Here is a 13,566-nt window from a genome sequence, read left to right on the forward strand (position 1 = left end):
GAGTGCACAGTAATCATGCTGCTGCAGTCCTGTTTTTCTTTTCAGTGGTCTTGACACGAGAGGACAGGTCTTTAACATGGTAGAGTCTTCTTTCTCTCTGAGCAACTTGCTTTACAATTGCTCCTGCCCATCAATTATTTTATAAGAAGTGCTCCAATGAAACATCTACTAGAATAGAGACAATGGAATTGCAGCACTTGTCCTACTGAGCTTCGTAAGAAGATGAGGGGAAGGGTGGCTTGGGCTGCAGGTGCTTCCCACAGGCCATGCAAACACAGTACTCACAGAAAGATAAAGTTGATGGGCAAAACAGCTATGATGAGATATTATTAATAGCTCAATAATTATTAATGAGCTCTAGGTAATTTCATCAGTATCTGGTAACTGAAGAGATATTTTTAATCCTTTAGGCTGAAAGCTCAAGTAGTGGAGTAGCTAACTAGAGAGATCTCTGCATATGGATGAGAAAAGTACCAATATGAAGCACTGGAGGGTAAAGCATTCAAGCTCCACCATGATATGAGCTTGGCTACTTCATTGTTCCTCTCCAGTTCTCCAGGCATTCAGTAGAATCAGAGAATTTGAAGAATTATAAAGAAAATCCCAGCAGTTCCTTTTAACAGACAGAACATTTGCTGGTGGGAACCATCATCACCAGCTGAGTATTTTCCTATCCATTTGCAACCACAATGTCCAGTACGCTGCAAGGTACATTTTGAGTATTTGCCTCTTTGCTCATGAAACTAAGTTTAATTGTATTCTCAGATTGTTGGAACATTTGTAGTTTGGGTTTTCTTGCTTTAAACATAAGACAAAGTTCTTGGCTGCATAGTGAAAAGTTTATTTAAAGGGAGTAAGTTCCAATACACTATTACAAACCAGCCACAATATATCAAATATAAACAATACAAACCAAGCAGAAGGAATGCAAGCACACTATAAATATAGTCTTCACACGTGCCCTTCAGCAAGAGGTTCAGTGCCATGTTTTGTTAAAATACCCTCCCCTCCATTTAAAACTTGTATCTTGGGAGGACATGAAAAGCAAAAGGTTGGCACTGAGAACTCAACTTTGAAATCAGAAGACATAAATATTCGTATCACATAGATAAAGACTGACAGACAACCATCACAGTTCACAAGAATGTAGGTCTGAAAAAGGTATGACCAGCTACAAGATGCTCCCAATTCAAAGATGACACTAGCAGCTTGGAGCAGCGAGTTGACAGCAGACTGCTTGCCTCTGTGGGGAACAGGTAGTCACCAGGGCATCCTGAAGGTCACAGGGAGACCATCTCCAGTTATTTGTAATTTCCAAACATCTCCTAAACTTCAAGCTCACTACTTGGCAAAGCCTCCTTAGCTCCAAGCTTAATGGTTGGCATCCAGCTTCTCCCCCAAGAGACTTGATTCACCACTCCAGAAGGGCTTAAACCAGATAATCCTCACTGATGGATCACAAAATTCTCCCTGTCTTGTAGGCTAGGTAAGTGAAAACAAAGAAAGGGCAATTGTAGGCTAAATAAGATATAATTGGGGCAAGCCGAGTAGCTGCTAATGAGGTGATAAGGGTGTATAAAGCCTGGCGGCACAGCAATTAGAACACCACTCAGAGGGAAACCACTTGAAGGAGGAGCTCGGAGTAAGAGAGAGCGCTCCAAGAGAGAGCAGCTGGGAAAGTTAGGGCACTCCAAGGAGGAGCTCGGAGTTAGAGCACTACCCAAACGGAGGCCGGGTCGTCGGCAAGAACCCGGGAGGCGACGGAGAACAAAGACCGGGAAGAGAGGTCCGGCTATCCGCGGCACTTTCGATGAAACTTCCGAGAAAGCAACACGTAAAATCCAGAATGGAACACAGGAAAGCCAAGGGGAGTCAGACCCACCATCCACCCAACCTTATGCTGTGTCTTCAGTTGCAACAGCACCCCTGTTTCAGAATAAGTTGCTAGAGATTCTTTGGAGGCAAACATGGAATAACCCCACAGAAAACTCTCCTCCTAGCAAGATGTATTTAAACCCGACAGTTTTATGTACCTTCTAAAAGTTTATTTAGTTGGCATTTACTGCGAATCAATTTAAGCAGATAAATGATGTAGTGCTTTTGACTCCTGCTAAACCCCTGGCTTCTTTCACAGTCAAATTAGCCAATGTATTTATGATAATCAGTTCCCAGATTTTCATTCTACCAATTGATATGTTCTGCTACATCTACATTGTCAGAACCAATATTTTCTTTCACGCTTGTAGGTTAAATAAACAACCAACTTTGTTGCTTTGGTCTCTTAGCCAGCCTCAATACACATACACACACACTACTTAATGCCAGATTCAGACACTTTTTAGAGAAAATGATGAATGGCCACAAGGATTACTCATCTATGTCTATTTATTGTTCCTATGGTCCTCAGGTTTAGCATCAGCATATCAAAAGGAGTAGTCCTCTGGTGTTCATCAGTATCTGACAGCAGCATATGATTTTAAAAGACAAAGACATTATGGTGCCAGGAAACTCAAAACACCATTCTACTACTCTTCTGATGGCAACAAGGCAGTCTAATGAACAGCTTAGTCTGCAGGAACATCCTGTAGGGGCTCTCCTTGCCTGACCTTAGGAAGAGCCTCCCCTCCACTCAAATAGGCAGAGAAACAAGAAGAAATCCTTTGGATTAATGACATCTATGGCTCTTATTTCAGGCATGCTCTTTGTTCCTAAGGCACCTTGTGATAAATACTCAGTGGAGTGGCTTTTGTAGGAGTAGTAAGACAAGAACAAAGGGTATAAGCAGTCGGGTAAAAGTGAACTCCTTTAGGGATTCCTTCTTGACCCTAATGCCCCACAGGAATGAGTAGGTCTTCCAGCAACTAGACATGTGACAAGGTTCACACCTCTAACTCACCTCACCAGGTCCAGCACCACAATACCTGACTTGCTGCAGGCCACAGATGAAGGTTACATGTACACAGCACAGTTACAAGGAGACTAGCACAGAGGGTAGAGCCATAACGAAAGGCATGTGGCTGTATTTCACTCTGTTGCATAGTAACTCGACCCTCTTCTTCACACCCGAAATCAGACAACTAAGCTCTTTCCCCTACGCATTTTCATATTATTTGTTCATGTAAATAGCTCATTACTGATAATTACCTACATAAGTATTAAACGGGTCCCATGCATGAATTTGCAACTAGTCTATGTCTGACATCAATAACCCTTCACAAGAATCCATATCACAGGCCTCCTAATAGTTTGTGAATAAGTTAAATAAGTACAAGTGGTTCCCGATTTAAGCAATTTTAATCCTCTGTCCTTGATAAAGCACATACATTTTAAAGTCCTGCTCCTACAAAACAGGAAACAGAGAGCTTATAACCTTCTTTGACATAAAAAATTGCCCAACAAATTGTTACCATTGTTATAAATAAACAATTATACAAGCTAATTTTTACACAAGTCCTGCACTACAGAACTGTCACATCTCTGACTGAACATATACATCTTATTTCTAGATTGAAATTATATTCAAATAAAATGGAACACAATTTTAAGCTTTCACAAAAGCAAGCCTAAAATGCAAATAAGGCTTCTTCCTTGATTTAGCTTTTGGAATTTCAAGACAATGTACAGGAAGAAGAAACCTATCTGAAATAGGTTTAAAAAAATGTAGGCCTCTTTCAGGTACTGGAAGGTCGCTATAAGATCTCCTCTGAGCTTTCTCTTCTCCAGGCTGAACAAGCCCAACTCTCTCAGCCTGTCCTCGTAGGGACAGCCCTCCAATCATCTTTGTAGCCCTCCTCTGGACCCGTGAGAAATAAGAAATACACATGAGAAATAAGAATACTTCTTTGAACTTCTTTGGAATGTGAATGACCGCTGTTAATCACCAGCCACAGCCAAGCCATTGGATTTATCAGAAAATGAATAAAGACTATATATCCTTCCAAAAAGGAGTCGTCACTTGGATAATGAATGCTCTCTGAATACCTGAGAAACATACTCATGTAATGTGGAAATTAAAAGAAATAAACAAAAAGAGGACAACAGTGAAGCTTCTGTTTCCAGCAGAGGCACAGAATATTTCCTAGAACTATTTTGTGTTCATAAGAGATACCAGATACTTTTAGGAAACTTAAAAGTGAAATAACACACACTGAATGCTTTCATTTCCACTGCAGCAGGCCTGTCTATGGGCGCACCGCATTTGCAGGATAGGCACAAGCTGATTGTGATGTTGCTCTTGGGTTAAAGTCAATGAGACTGGGGGACAGGCACAGTTCCAGATGAGTGACCTGAGCCTGAGGTCGTTCCCCATTTTGGAAAGCTACAAGTGAGCAACAGGATAATCACCTACTGTGCAACTTATTTTAACTAGAACTACTAATTAATGGCTTGAAAACTGGCACAAACTATTCATGTGTCAGTGAGTGACCAAAACTGGTTGTGAGGAAGGTCTTAACTTCTTAAAAAATGACAAAATGTATTTTGAACCTTGATATGAGTAACAGACAAGCAGGAGGCGATGTACCTGCAGATTAGCCAACAGGGAGGCCACACTGTAAGGGGAACAGTTTCTTACTGGAGGTAACCTACTAGCCTGCAGCAAGGCGCACAACTGAGGATCAGTAATTCTGGAATATCTAATGGATGTACAGATCAGAGTTCCCTTAGTCATAAATGAATCCTAAGTAGAAAATGGAGTGGGTGCCAGACAGCACATGATACATTAACCGGCAAGAACATGTGTGGTTCTAGGGATCTCACAGCAAAGGAATAAAGGCAGCCACTGAGTGGGGCAGTACTGACATTGTAGTCAGACTGAAGGACCTTTTCTATCTTCTCCTGCTTAGTGTCTGGGAATTTAATTTGATAGACAAAGGATGAAAAAAAAAACCCAAAAAAAGAGAGCACCTTATCCAAGTTGCTCAAGCCTCATTCAAGTGCTGTACAACAGCCACAGGATGGTCCTCCATCTCCCCCAAGAGAAGCTAAAAGGAGGAATAGTCCTTCCCAAGCAACAACATGAAGGAGCTCCTTACTCTGACAGATACCAAGCCCTACTGTTCTGTCTCCCTGCAAGGTTGTCCTGTCATTGCCCCTGCTTGCATAAGGCAGCTGTGCATTTCCCACCCCCACCCTATCCAAGTGGATGTGCTCTCTCTCTCTCTTTTGAGAGAAGTGACTGTTTTCTCCCCATCCCAGAGCCCAAGGCAGCAACAACTCTGCTCCTTATCCTGACCAACTCAGCTCCCTGTCTGCTCACTCAGAAAGGCACTGTGCTCCAACCAATGTTCTTTGCATTTCCACTGCTCCTGCTCCCAGCCTGGGCTGCTCTGCTATAGACTGACTGCTCTCTCTTAGCCTTTTGACCTACTAAGTGCTCTGGGGCAGTGAGTAAGTAAACAGAGATAGTTAAAAGAGCAGCTTGAATGTGGAGCAAATTGCACAGTATTACGATACAGCCTTAATAGGAAATATGCAGCACTCCCATGAGAGTGAAATTTTTGGCTTTAATTTCCCCAAAATCATTTTGTCCATCCTTCCCTCTCAATAGAGGGAACAGACCAAGTAGAGGTGTTTTACCTGGAGGATTTAAAAATAAAACTCAGAACTCTACTAGAATCACCATGCAAACAGCCATGTTATGTCTCTGCAAAGAGGTATCAAAATGTAAATACAGCAGTATTCTTAGAAAAGAGAATTATTTCAAGTTAAAAGTATTAAAATAAACAACAGTTACAGATAAACATGAGTTAAAATTCATCTCTGAAGGATTAACTTAATCCTTGTTCAATTCTGCCAGTACAACAACTGCCAGTACTGCTCAAAGCAGAAGGTGATCCCTAACGCCATTGCTAGCCTACAAAACATGCCACACAATTCCACCCTTCACCATGTGGTCAGGATTACCAATGGCCTTGCTGATTGTGGTTCACAGAAAGGACTGGTTAAATCTCACACCTCTGGGGTTTCTGAGCAGAATTCTAACAATACATTTGCAACAGCAATAGCAGCTGACAAGCTACACTTCTCTGGGGAGCCTTTTCCTTGCTACATATGGTATTATCCAGCTGGCAGCAACACCAGTGAACAAACATGCTGCTACTAAGAAACATTTCCTGTATATTTATTGGTTGTTCTCCAACCTTTTTGTATTTACTCAGCACAGCAGTAAACAATTTCTTCTGCTTCACATCTGGATGACAGAAAAAAACTTTTGTTGACCAAAGTATAATCATCTACATATCCCTACAATCAAGAGGTATAACATCCAATCTGCAGGAAAACAGGACTTATGGGCTTCTAGGTGTGCGCCTTCCCCTCACCTCCTGTTCAAACACAGTGGCTGCTGTTTCAGCCCGCCCACCGTGTGCTGGCCAGCAGCACCCTCACCCACATGAATGAAGGAAGCGCTGGCTGCTGGTGACATGCTGTGGTGGTAGGCGATGGCATTATCAGTCGTTGGGTGACAGGCCAGCTGTGCTTTTGGCTCATTGCAGCTGACAGCTGCCCTCTGGCAATGCAGATGCAGCAGGAGAGTCAGAAAAGTTACACACAAAATAGTAACAGATCAAGAATATTTGCACTTCATTTCCAGTGCAACAGATCAAAACCATGGCCACTTGAACCTGGCTTCTGGGCACTGACCAGCTGTGACACAAAGGCCCAGCTCGATGTCTGCACAAAGGAGATCTCCCAAATTGTTACAGCAAGAGTAGCTGCCTGTCGACAACACAGCTACCTTTCTCCACTGGGACAGCAAGGAAGGAGGGTGTGGGGAGAAATCAATTAGCATCTGAAGAGGAGCCAGCAGAATTGTGCCTTGGTTCTGTCACACACCAGTGCTCATCAGGCGCTACCAGGGCTGTGTAGCAGCCTGCTACACTCACCATTACCTGCCTGCCATCCCTGCCCGTTCCCATGTCTTCAGCTAGTGTAATAGATGTGGAAGAACAGAGTCTTATTGCGGAGGAGAGAGTACGAGTTATCAAATTTCAACAGGTAGATGCCCTCGCCTGGGTACTCGTGGCTGCCCGCCTGCACCTCCCGATGACTGTTCCTCCGATATACAGGCATGATCTCTCCATAGCGGTTCCGCAAATAGCTTTTGGTGCCCCTTTCCACGTCACCAACAGGGCTGAGTCCTGAATGGGAAACAGGAGACAAGTAAGAAGGCCAGAGCCAGTTAAGCCACCAGGTAGTCCAGAAGAATATCAACAAGACCAGGATACGGCAGAGGCATGCACATATATGGAAGGCTAACTATGATAGCATTACCCACAGCATCTGCTCTGACTTTTCTGCAAATCACACCCACAAAGTCCAGCTTGTTTTCTTTCATGACAAAGGGCATGTCAAGAACCAGTTTTCTTTGGAATGGTACAGTATCCACTTGCCTGTCAGCCTAGTCTCCTCTCTCCAACTTTACCTTTTAGACACCTCACCACTTTTACACACACAACAGTGGTCCAGTGTTATTAATTTGAAGCAAAAGAAAGGTGGGAAAGGTTTTAGCTATAGCCTCACTGTGTTTATATCTTTAATGCACTTCTCTAAGAGGATTCCTCATACAGGAACCTACCCCTCTCTGGAGGGCCTGCAAAATTCATTTCAGACACTCGTCTCCCCAGCTACACTGGTCACACAAACACTGGAGCTACAGAATAGGCAATTGCTATATGTTTCACAGGTACGAGGACAGAGGTAGTAATCCTCTCAAACGCAGTCAGCAGAAGGAAATAAAATATTTTTGCATGTACTCACTACCAGAAGTATCTCAGTCTGAGAGGCTAAGAAAAATAGTCAGATTAAAATTTCAGGTCATAACCTTTTTATCAGCTAGAAGTCGAAGAAATTAATTCAAATTTTATTTTTTAATGTGTTCAATTTTAGAGAATGTTTTTGGAGAAGGACAGCCATTGAAGGCTGAAGCAGGAAAGGCTAAGTGCTTTCTCATCACAGCCTAACCAAGAACCGAAAAGGCCACAGAGATAACAAGTGAGCTGACTAAACAAAGTAGATGGAAATTACAGCATCTGACAGACACTTTCAGCAGCATGGCAACAAGTACTACAAATTAATCCTTATAACCTGTGCACTAACCTTCAATTTCCTCCTCTTCCTCTTCATCCTCCTCATCACTGGATTCACTGACCTGAACAGTAATGGCAGTGCTAGTAACAGTGGTCCAGTCAAAATAGACTCCAAACCCAATGTCGTAGTCATCTGTAGCAAACTCCCAGCAAATGCATTTCCCATCAGGATGGGTTGGCACGCGGACAGTCACCACTTCGCCTCGCTTTACCACCATCCGACCATTCTTCTCCTTTCCCATCTTGGCTTTGAATTCCTTTGTCTTCTCAGTGGTCCACATGGTAGGGGGAGCCAGAGGGGGAGGCTGAGCTGAGACAAGGAAAAAGATTGTGGGCTCACTTGCCTTCACTACTGACAAACTGTTATCTGAAAATAGTGAAGCTATTTCTGATAATATATTCTGATAATATATTTCTATATTTTGCATTGTGGAGCCTGATCCCAGAAGCCTTGGATGTGAAATTTTCTCACTTAATAGTCAGGAGCTCAAACTTCCAGCAGGAATTAGCAGTGTCTCCAGGGCAGGTACTTAAAAAGTGGCCCTTACCAGTGCTTTCCTTTCAGGACTCACCTTTCCTCTGCTCCCCAAGGAGGTCTGCAGTCTCCAGCTCAGCAGAAAGGATATCCACAGCACCAGTGTGATCTGACTGAATCATGACTATATCCCCTGCTCCTTGAGGTAAATGGTAGTTTGGTATCCGAACAGCTTCCTGCACAAAGTATGTAAGAATCATTATCACAAAGATCATCACGGTAAGAAAGTCTCCAGCTGCATTTAAAAAAACTCTAGTAATTCAGGCATCTTTCTGAAGCCAAGTCAGACTCTGCAGAAGCTTCTATTAGTTAAAAAGAACTGTCTATCTCTGAGACACCTCTCTGCATTATTTCCCCCACAGCATCAAAGTCATGAACCTCGAAGTCAAATGCTCCCATCAGTTTTACAAATTACACACCCCCTTGGCTACTGGGGAGCCCCTTAGCAGGCACATCTTTGCATCTGTCTCAGAGTTAATTGTCACCTCTCAACAAAGCAATAGCCTTACAGATTTATCTGACTTTTGGAAAGAATTCCCAAGACATTCCCGAGTCTTACTCAGGAGAGCCTTTCAGCTCTGTGTGCATCTGAACTACAGCCACAATCAAACCGTCATTTGCTGTATTCTAGTTAAAAGTCCATCCGTTTCACTAGAGCCGACTCTCTCTCCTCCTATATGAAAACACAGCTCCTGTGCTGGGTGTCTCTTGCACAGGTTTTACTAACTGTGCCTGCAACGCAAACAAACTGGCTGCTCACCAAAAGAAGCAAAAGACAGCAGAGTCACTTTCAGTTCCCTCTTCCATAAATCTGCAAGAAGGGAATCCCCAGAGCCCCAGACAAGAGAGAGAAGGTAAGAATAACCTTGAAGCCTTAGCAAGCCAAAAACTGCCTGGAAGTGAGGACTAGGCCAAAACTTAAGAGAGATTTTCCAAATCAGACTGATAGCCTTTACCTCCTGCTAATGTATAGAAAAAAACCCCTAAATCTATGTTAATACTATTTTCATCTTAATACGAACCTTAAAGCCTCAGTCCCATGGCCATAAGCACAGCAGTAGCGAGGAAGAACTATTGCTGCACCTCCATCCTTGCTTTCAGACACAAGAAACACCCACCTACCCCTCTGAGGGACTGGATTTGGTCAGGCAGCTTCTTTTCTAGTTCAGCTATTCCCTGGTCCTCCAAAGCGCCAGCTTTTTCCTTCGAATCCTCTGTTGCGCCCGCACTCATGAGGGACCCGATCTGTGACCTTTTGGAGGAAGAGAGCACTACAATTGAGCAGACACATTGCTGCATCCATAGGGAATACTAAAATAGGGCAAGTGTGGCTTTTGTTCCAAATGTTTACTTCTAAGGGGGGGTACAGATTTTACCCAGAAATAAAGCCATTTCTTACATAAATTCTTTCAACAATGTCACTTCCTTTCCTAGAAATGGCAAACTAGACAAGAAGGTCTGTAAGAACAACTCAAGTGAGCTGAATACCAGCATACACAAAATGACAGCAACATAACAAAAGAATGGACACTTAGAAGGGACAACTTTTTAAAGGAATAAAACTGAGAGTGATCTGTAACAATTTCTCTGGCAGCCCAGGACCAATCTGGACTTCAATGCCATTGTTTTCCAGCTTGTTTGCTTTTTAGTTCAGCAGTTGCACGATCACATCTAGAAGGGCTCTCTGGTCACTCACTACCATAGGCACATACATCTGCTCAAAAAGGCTCTCCACCAATACAGAATCTAACAGCTTGGGAATTTTTTCCCCCAGACACCACTGAAGTCCAGGAGTCTTACTGAAAGATCATGAAGAGCTACACAAGCTTTAAAAGCAGTTTTACAACGAGTGTTCAGCTGATTCCTCTTCACGCAATCCTTTTGGACCACTAAATCCCTTTCAAAGGATATTTAACTTGGACAAATTTATCAGATAACATCCACAAGCGTCCAGCATCTACTCTTGCTACTTTGTTCACAGTCTATATTAATCTCTTTGAAGAAAATTAAAAGGCATAAATAGATGAAAGAATACATATTTGGAGTCAAGAAGGCTGATACAGATGTCATTAGTGTCAAGCCAAGAAGGCATTAAACTGCTGTTTTAGTTAACAGGGTTAACTGATAATAGGGTTGGTCACCAGCATTATTGCAGCAGTGACACAGAGAACGAAGGGTGAAGAAAAAAACCCCAAATATTGTCAAGAAAACAGTAAAAGGTGTTTACTTGCTCACTAGAATTATAGACAGTGGGAATGCTTGATTGTTAAAGCATCTTTCAGACAGGACAGAAAAAATTTCCTGCAGAACGTTTAATAACACTTACAGTGGATTACAAAACTTTGCAGGGTTCCTTCCAGGTGGAACGACTCTGATTTGAATAGCTGAGCCATGGACTACACTTCATAATTTCATAAGCTTTAAAACAACCTTTAGCCTATAAGAACAGACGCTCCTATACCAATTTCAGTATATACTGTCCCAAAGCAGACAATTCACAGTCTCCAGTTCCTTCTCGTCACCTGCACAGAATCAACTGCCACGCGGAGCAGGCCACAGGGGTGAAACAGACTGTCATGCATGTGGGCCATGACACATGAAAAGATTTTCTTACCCACTCTGCAAAGTACTGGACTCCAAAGAATCAATCTGCTGATCTGCAGGCTTCGTCTTCTGGACCGAGTCTTCATTTTCTAACAAAAAACAACACAGAGAGAGAAGGCAAACTAAATTTCAGCCTTTAGAATACACAGACAGGAAGAAAAACTACAGCCAGCTCTCAAACGCTGACAAGGTCACATTGCTGTGGAATGAGTAGCTGTGCCAAGCAGTTTTTCATGTTATGAGCCATATCTAGTACCTTGCAGAACAAAAATTTTTAATCATTCCAACACTGGGAAAGGGAGAAAAAACCTATGCATGTTTTTGGTACAGAACCACTCTTAGAAGCACGATCCGTTCACAAACCACCAATCCCAGTTTTAGAAGGTCAGAACAAAGCCAAATTTCATCATGTAAAACAGGGCTGACAAAGCCCTGGAAAAAGCAATCATGCAGCGGTTCCCACAGGGCACTGACGAGATGGAAATTCCTAGGTCACTGCTACAAGGACTGTCTATAAAGATGGCTCCTGGTCTCCCCCGAGTGTCCTAAACTCTGGGAAAGCTCTGTCCCCATATGACTGCAGTACATGCTCCACCACCTCACCATTCGATAGCATTAAAGCAGTGAACTGGGAATGGACAAGTTCCAGCTTTTGCAGCTCTCCAATGATATGTCTTACAACCGCTGGCCATTTCACAGAGTCAGTTCAGATTTGGGAAGCACCTCCAGCCTATAGGAACACAACACCAGGTCCCCAGCCCACAGCAAAGACAGCATGGCAGGGTTAGTCTGGCTCCCAGCTAGATGAGGGTTTCCACCAAGGAATGCACCCTGTCTCTAATACACCTCTATCAATCCTTCAGCCCTTCCACTGCAAGGAAGAAACACTGGAAACTCTTGCTGGAGCTCCAGGCACTCGAGCCAAGCACCCTCGGAGGCAGGGGTGGTGTGGGTGCTCCCCAGCTGCAGAAGGGCACACCTGGACATGACAGCCCACCCGATGCAGCCGTGCTGGCCAATGACTGATGCCCGGTGCTGCTCTCTGCAAGGGGTACCGTATTGCCACCGAAACAAACGGAAATAAGGCTTCTCCAGGAGAAAGGAGGAAACCCACAACGGTAAGGAAACTAGCGGCATTCCTTATGGCCAATACTAAAGCAGGCACCTCCGGGCCTGCCCGCTCTCTGCCAGCAGCCCCCCGGGGCGCTGCTCCTGCCAAACCTCCTCTCTTCCCAGAGCGCTGCTCCCCTCAAGCTCCCCCCTATTCCCCAGGGGCGCTGCCCCCCGAAGCCTCCCCTCATCCAGGGCCGAGGCCCCCCCTCAAGCCTTTTCCCCCTCTCTCCCCGAGGCACTGCCCCTCCCCCAAGCTCCCCCTTTGCCCCTGGCGCACTGACCCTCCTCCAAGCCCCCCTCCGCCCCCGGTGCTGTCCCCGCCCAGCCGCCACAGCAGTCGCTCCTGGGGAACCCGTCTGGGGCTGCCAGGTCTCGCCGCCGCCGGGAGGGAAGGGCACTGGCGGGAGCCGCTCCCGCTGCCAGCCCGGCTCCCCCATCCGCCGCCGAGCCCGTACCTGAGGCCCCCCCGGCGGCCGGGGGCTCGAAACGGGAGACGCCGCCGGCTGCCAGCGCGGCCGACATGGGCAAGGCCGGGCCAAGCAGCGACGCGACAGAGAACGGGGAGCGCCGGGCGAGAGGGAGAGGCGGTGTCGCAGCGCTCGTCCCTCAACCGCCCCCTTCGCCAACGCAGCCAATCAGCAAACAGTTCCGCGGAACAAGCGGGAGCGCTGGGCGGGAGGCTTCGTAGGGCTGACAGCACGGAGAGAGCGGCGGAGGGAAATGCAGGGCGCACCTCCGTGCGGCGGCCGTTGCCATGGGAACGGGGGCCCGCAGGGACGCGGCGCCGGGGCCGAGAGAGCCGAGCAGGGGCTGGAGTGGCCGGGGGTGGGGCAGCTCGGCTTCCCGCTGTACGAGCCCTCACCGCCGCCGGCCTGTGTTGCGGGGGGAACAGCAGCATCATAGAATCATAGAATAGTTTGAGCTGGAAGGGGCTTTAAAGATCATCCAGTTCCATCCCCCCTGCCACGGGCAGGGACACCTCCCACTGGATCAGGCTGCCCAAAGCCCCATCCAACCTGGCCTTGAACACCTCCAGCGATGGGGCAGCCATAGTTTCCCTGAACAACCTGTGCCAGTGCCTCACCACTCTCATGGTGAAGAAATTCTTATGTCAAGCCTAAATCTGCCCCTCTCCAGTTTATACCTGTTCCCCCTGGTCCTATCACCACAAGCCTTTGTAAACAGTCCCTCCCCAGCTTTCTAGTAGCCCCTTTCAGGTACTGGAAG

At 45.5% G+C, this 13,566-nt stretch overlaps 1 protein-coding gene across 1 annotated transcript; it reads right to left on the reverse strand.

The window, feature by feature from the left end:
- Positions 1-828: 828 nt before the first annotated feature.
- On the reverse strand, positions 829-12,948 carry TMED8 (transmembrane p24 trafficking protein family member 8). Its single transcript, XM_054068987.1, has 6 exons — positions 12,795-12,948; positions 11,237-11,315; positions 9,745-9,874; positions 8,660-8,798; positions 8,098-8,397; positions 829-7,139 (listed from the first exon to the last, which is right to left on the reverse strand). Exons 1-6 carry the CDS (start codon positions 12,859-12,861, stop codon positions 6,922-6,924), a joined length of 933 nt encoding a protein of 310 aa, XP_053924962.1. The 5' UTR covers positions 12,862-12,948; the 3' UTR covers positions 829-6,921.
- Between the last annotated feature and the right edge of the window lie 618 nt (positions 12,949-13,566).

The sequence above is a fragment of the Cuculus canorus genome, chromosome 5, assembly GCF_017976375.1.
Source record: "Cuculus canorus isolate bCucCan1 chromosome 5, bCucCan1.pri, whole genome shotgun sequence".
Taxonomy (NCBI): domain Eukaryota; kingdom Metazoa; phylum Chordata; class Aves; order Cuculiformes; family Cuculidae; genus Cuculus; species Cuculus canorus.

Bases quoted from the DNA above. Each gene is read 5' to 3' on its own strand.
- TMED8 (XM_054068987.1), bottom strand. From the start codon at position 12,861: ATGTCGGCCGCGCTGGCAGCCGGCGGCGTCTCCCGTTTCGAGCCCCCG. The intron at 8,398-8,659 runs GTGAGTCCTGAA...TCCTTGTCTCAG, and splicing joins CCTTGGGGAGCAGAGGAAAG to CTCAGCCTCCCCCTCTGGCT. The intron at 7,140-8,097 runs GTTAGTGCACAG...TTTCCCATTCAG, and splicing joins GGAAGAGGAGGAAATTGAAG to GACTCAGCCCTGTTGGTGAC.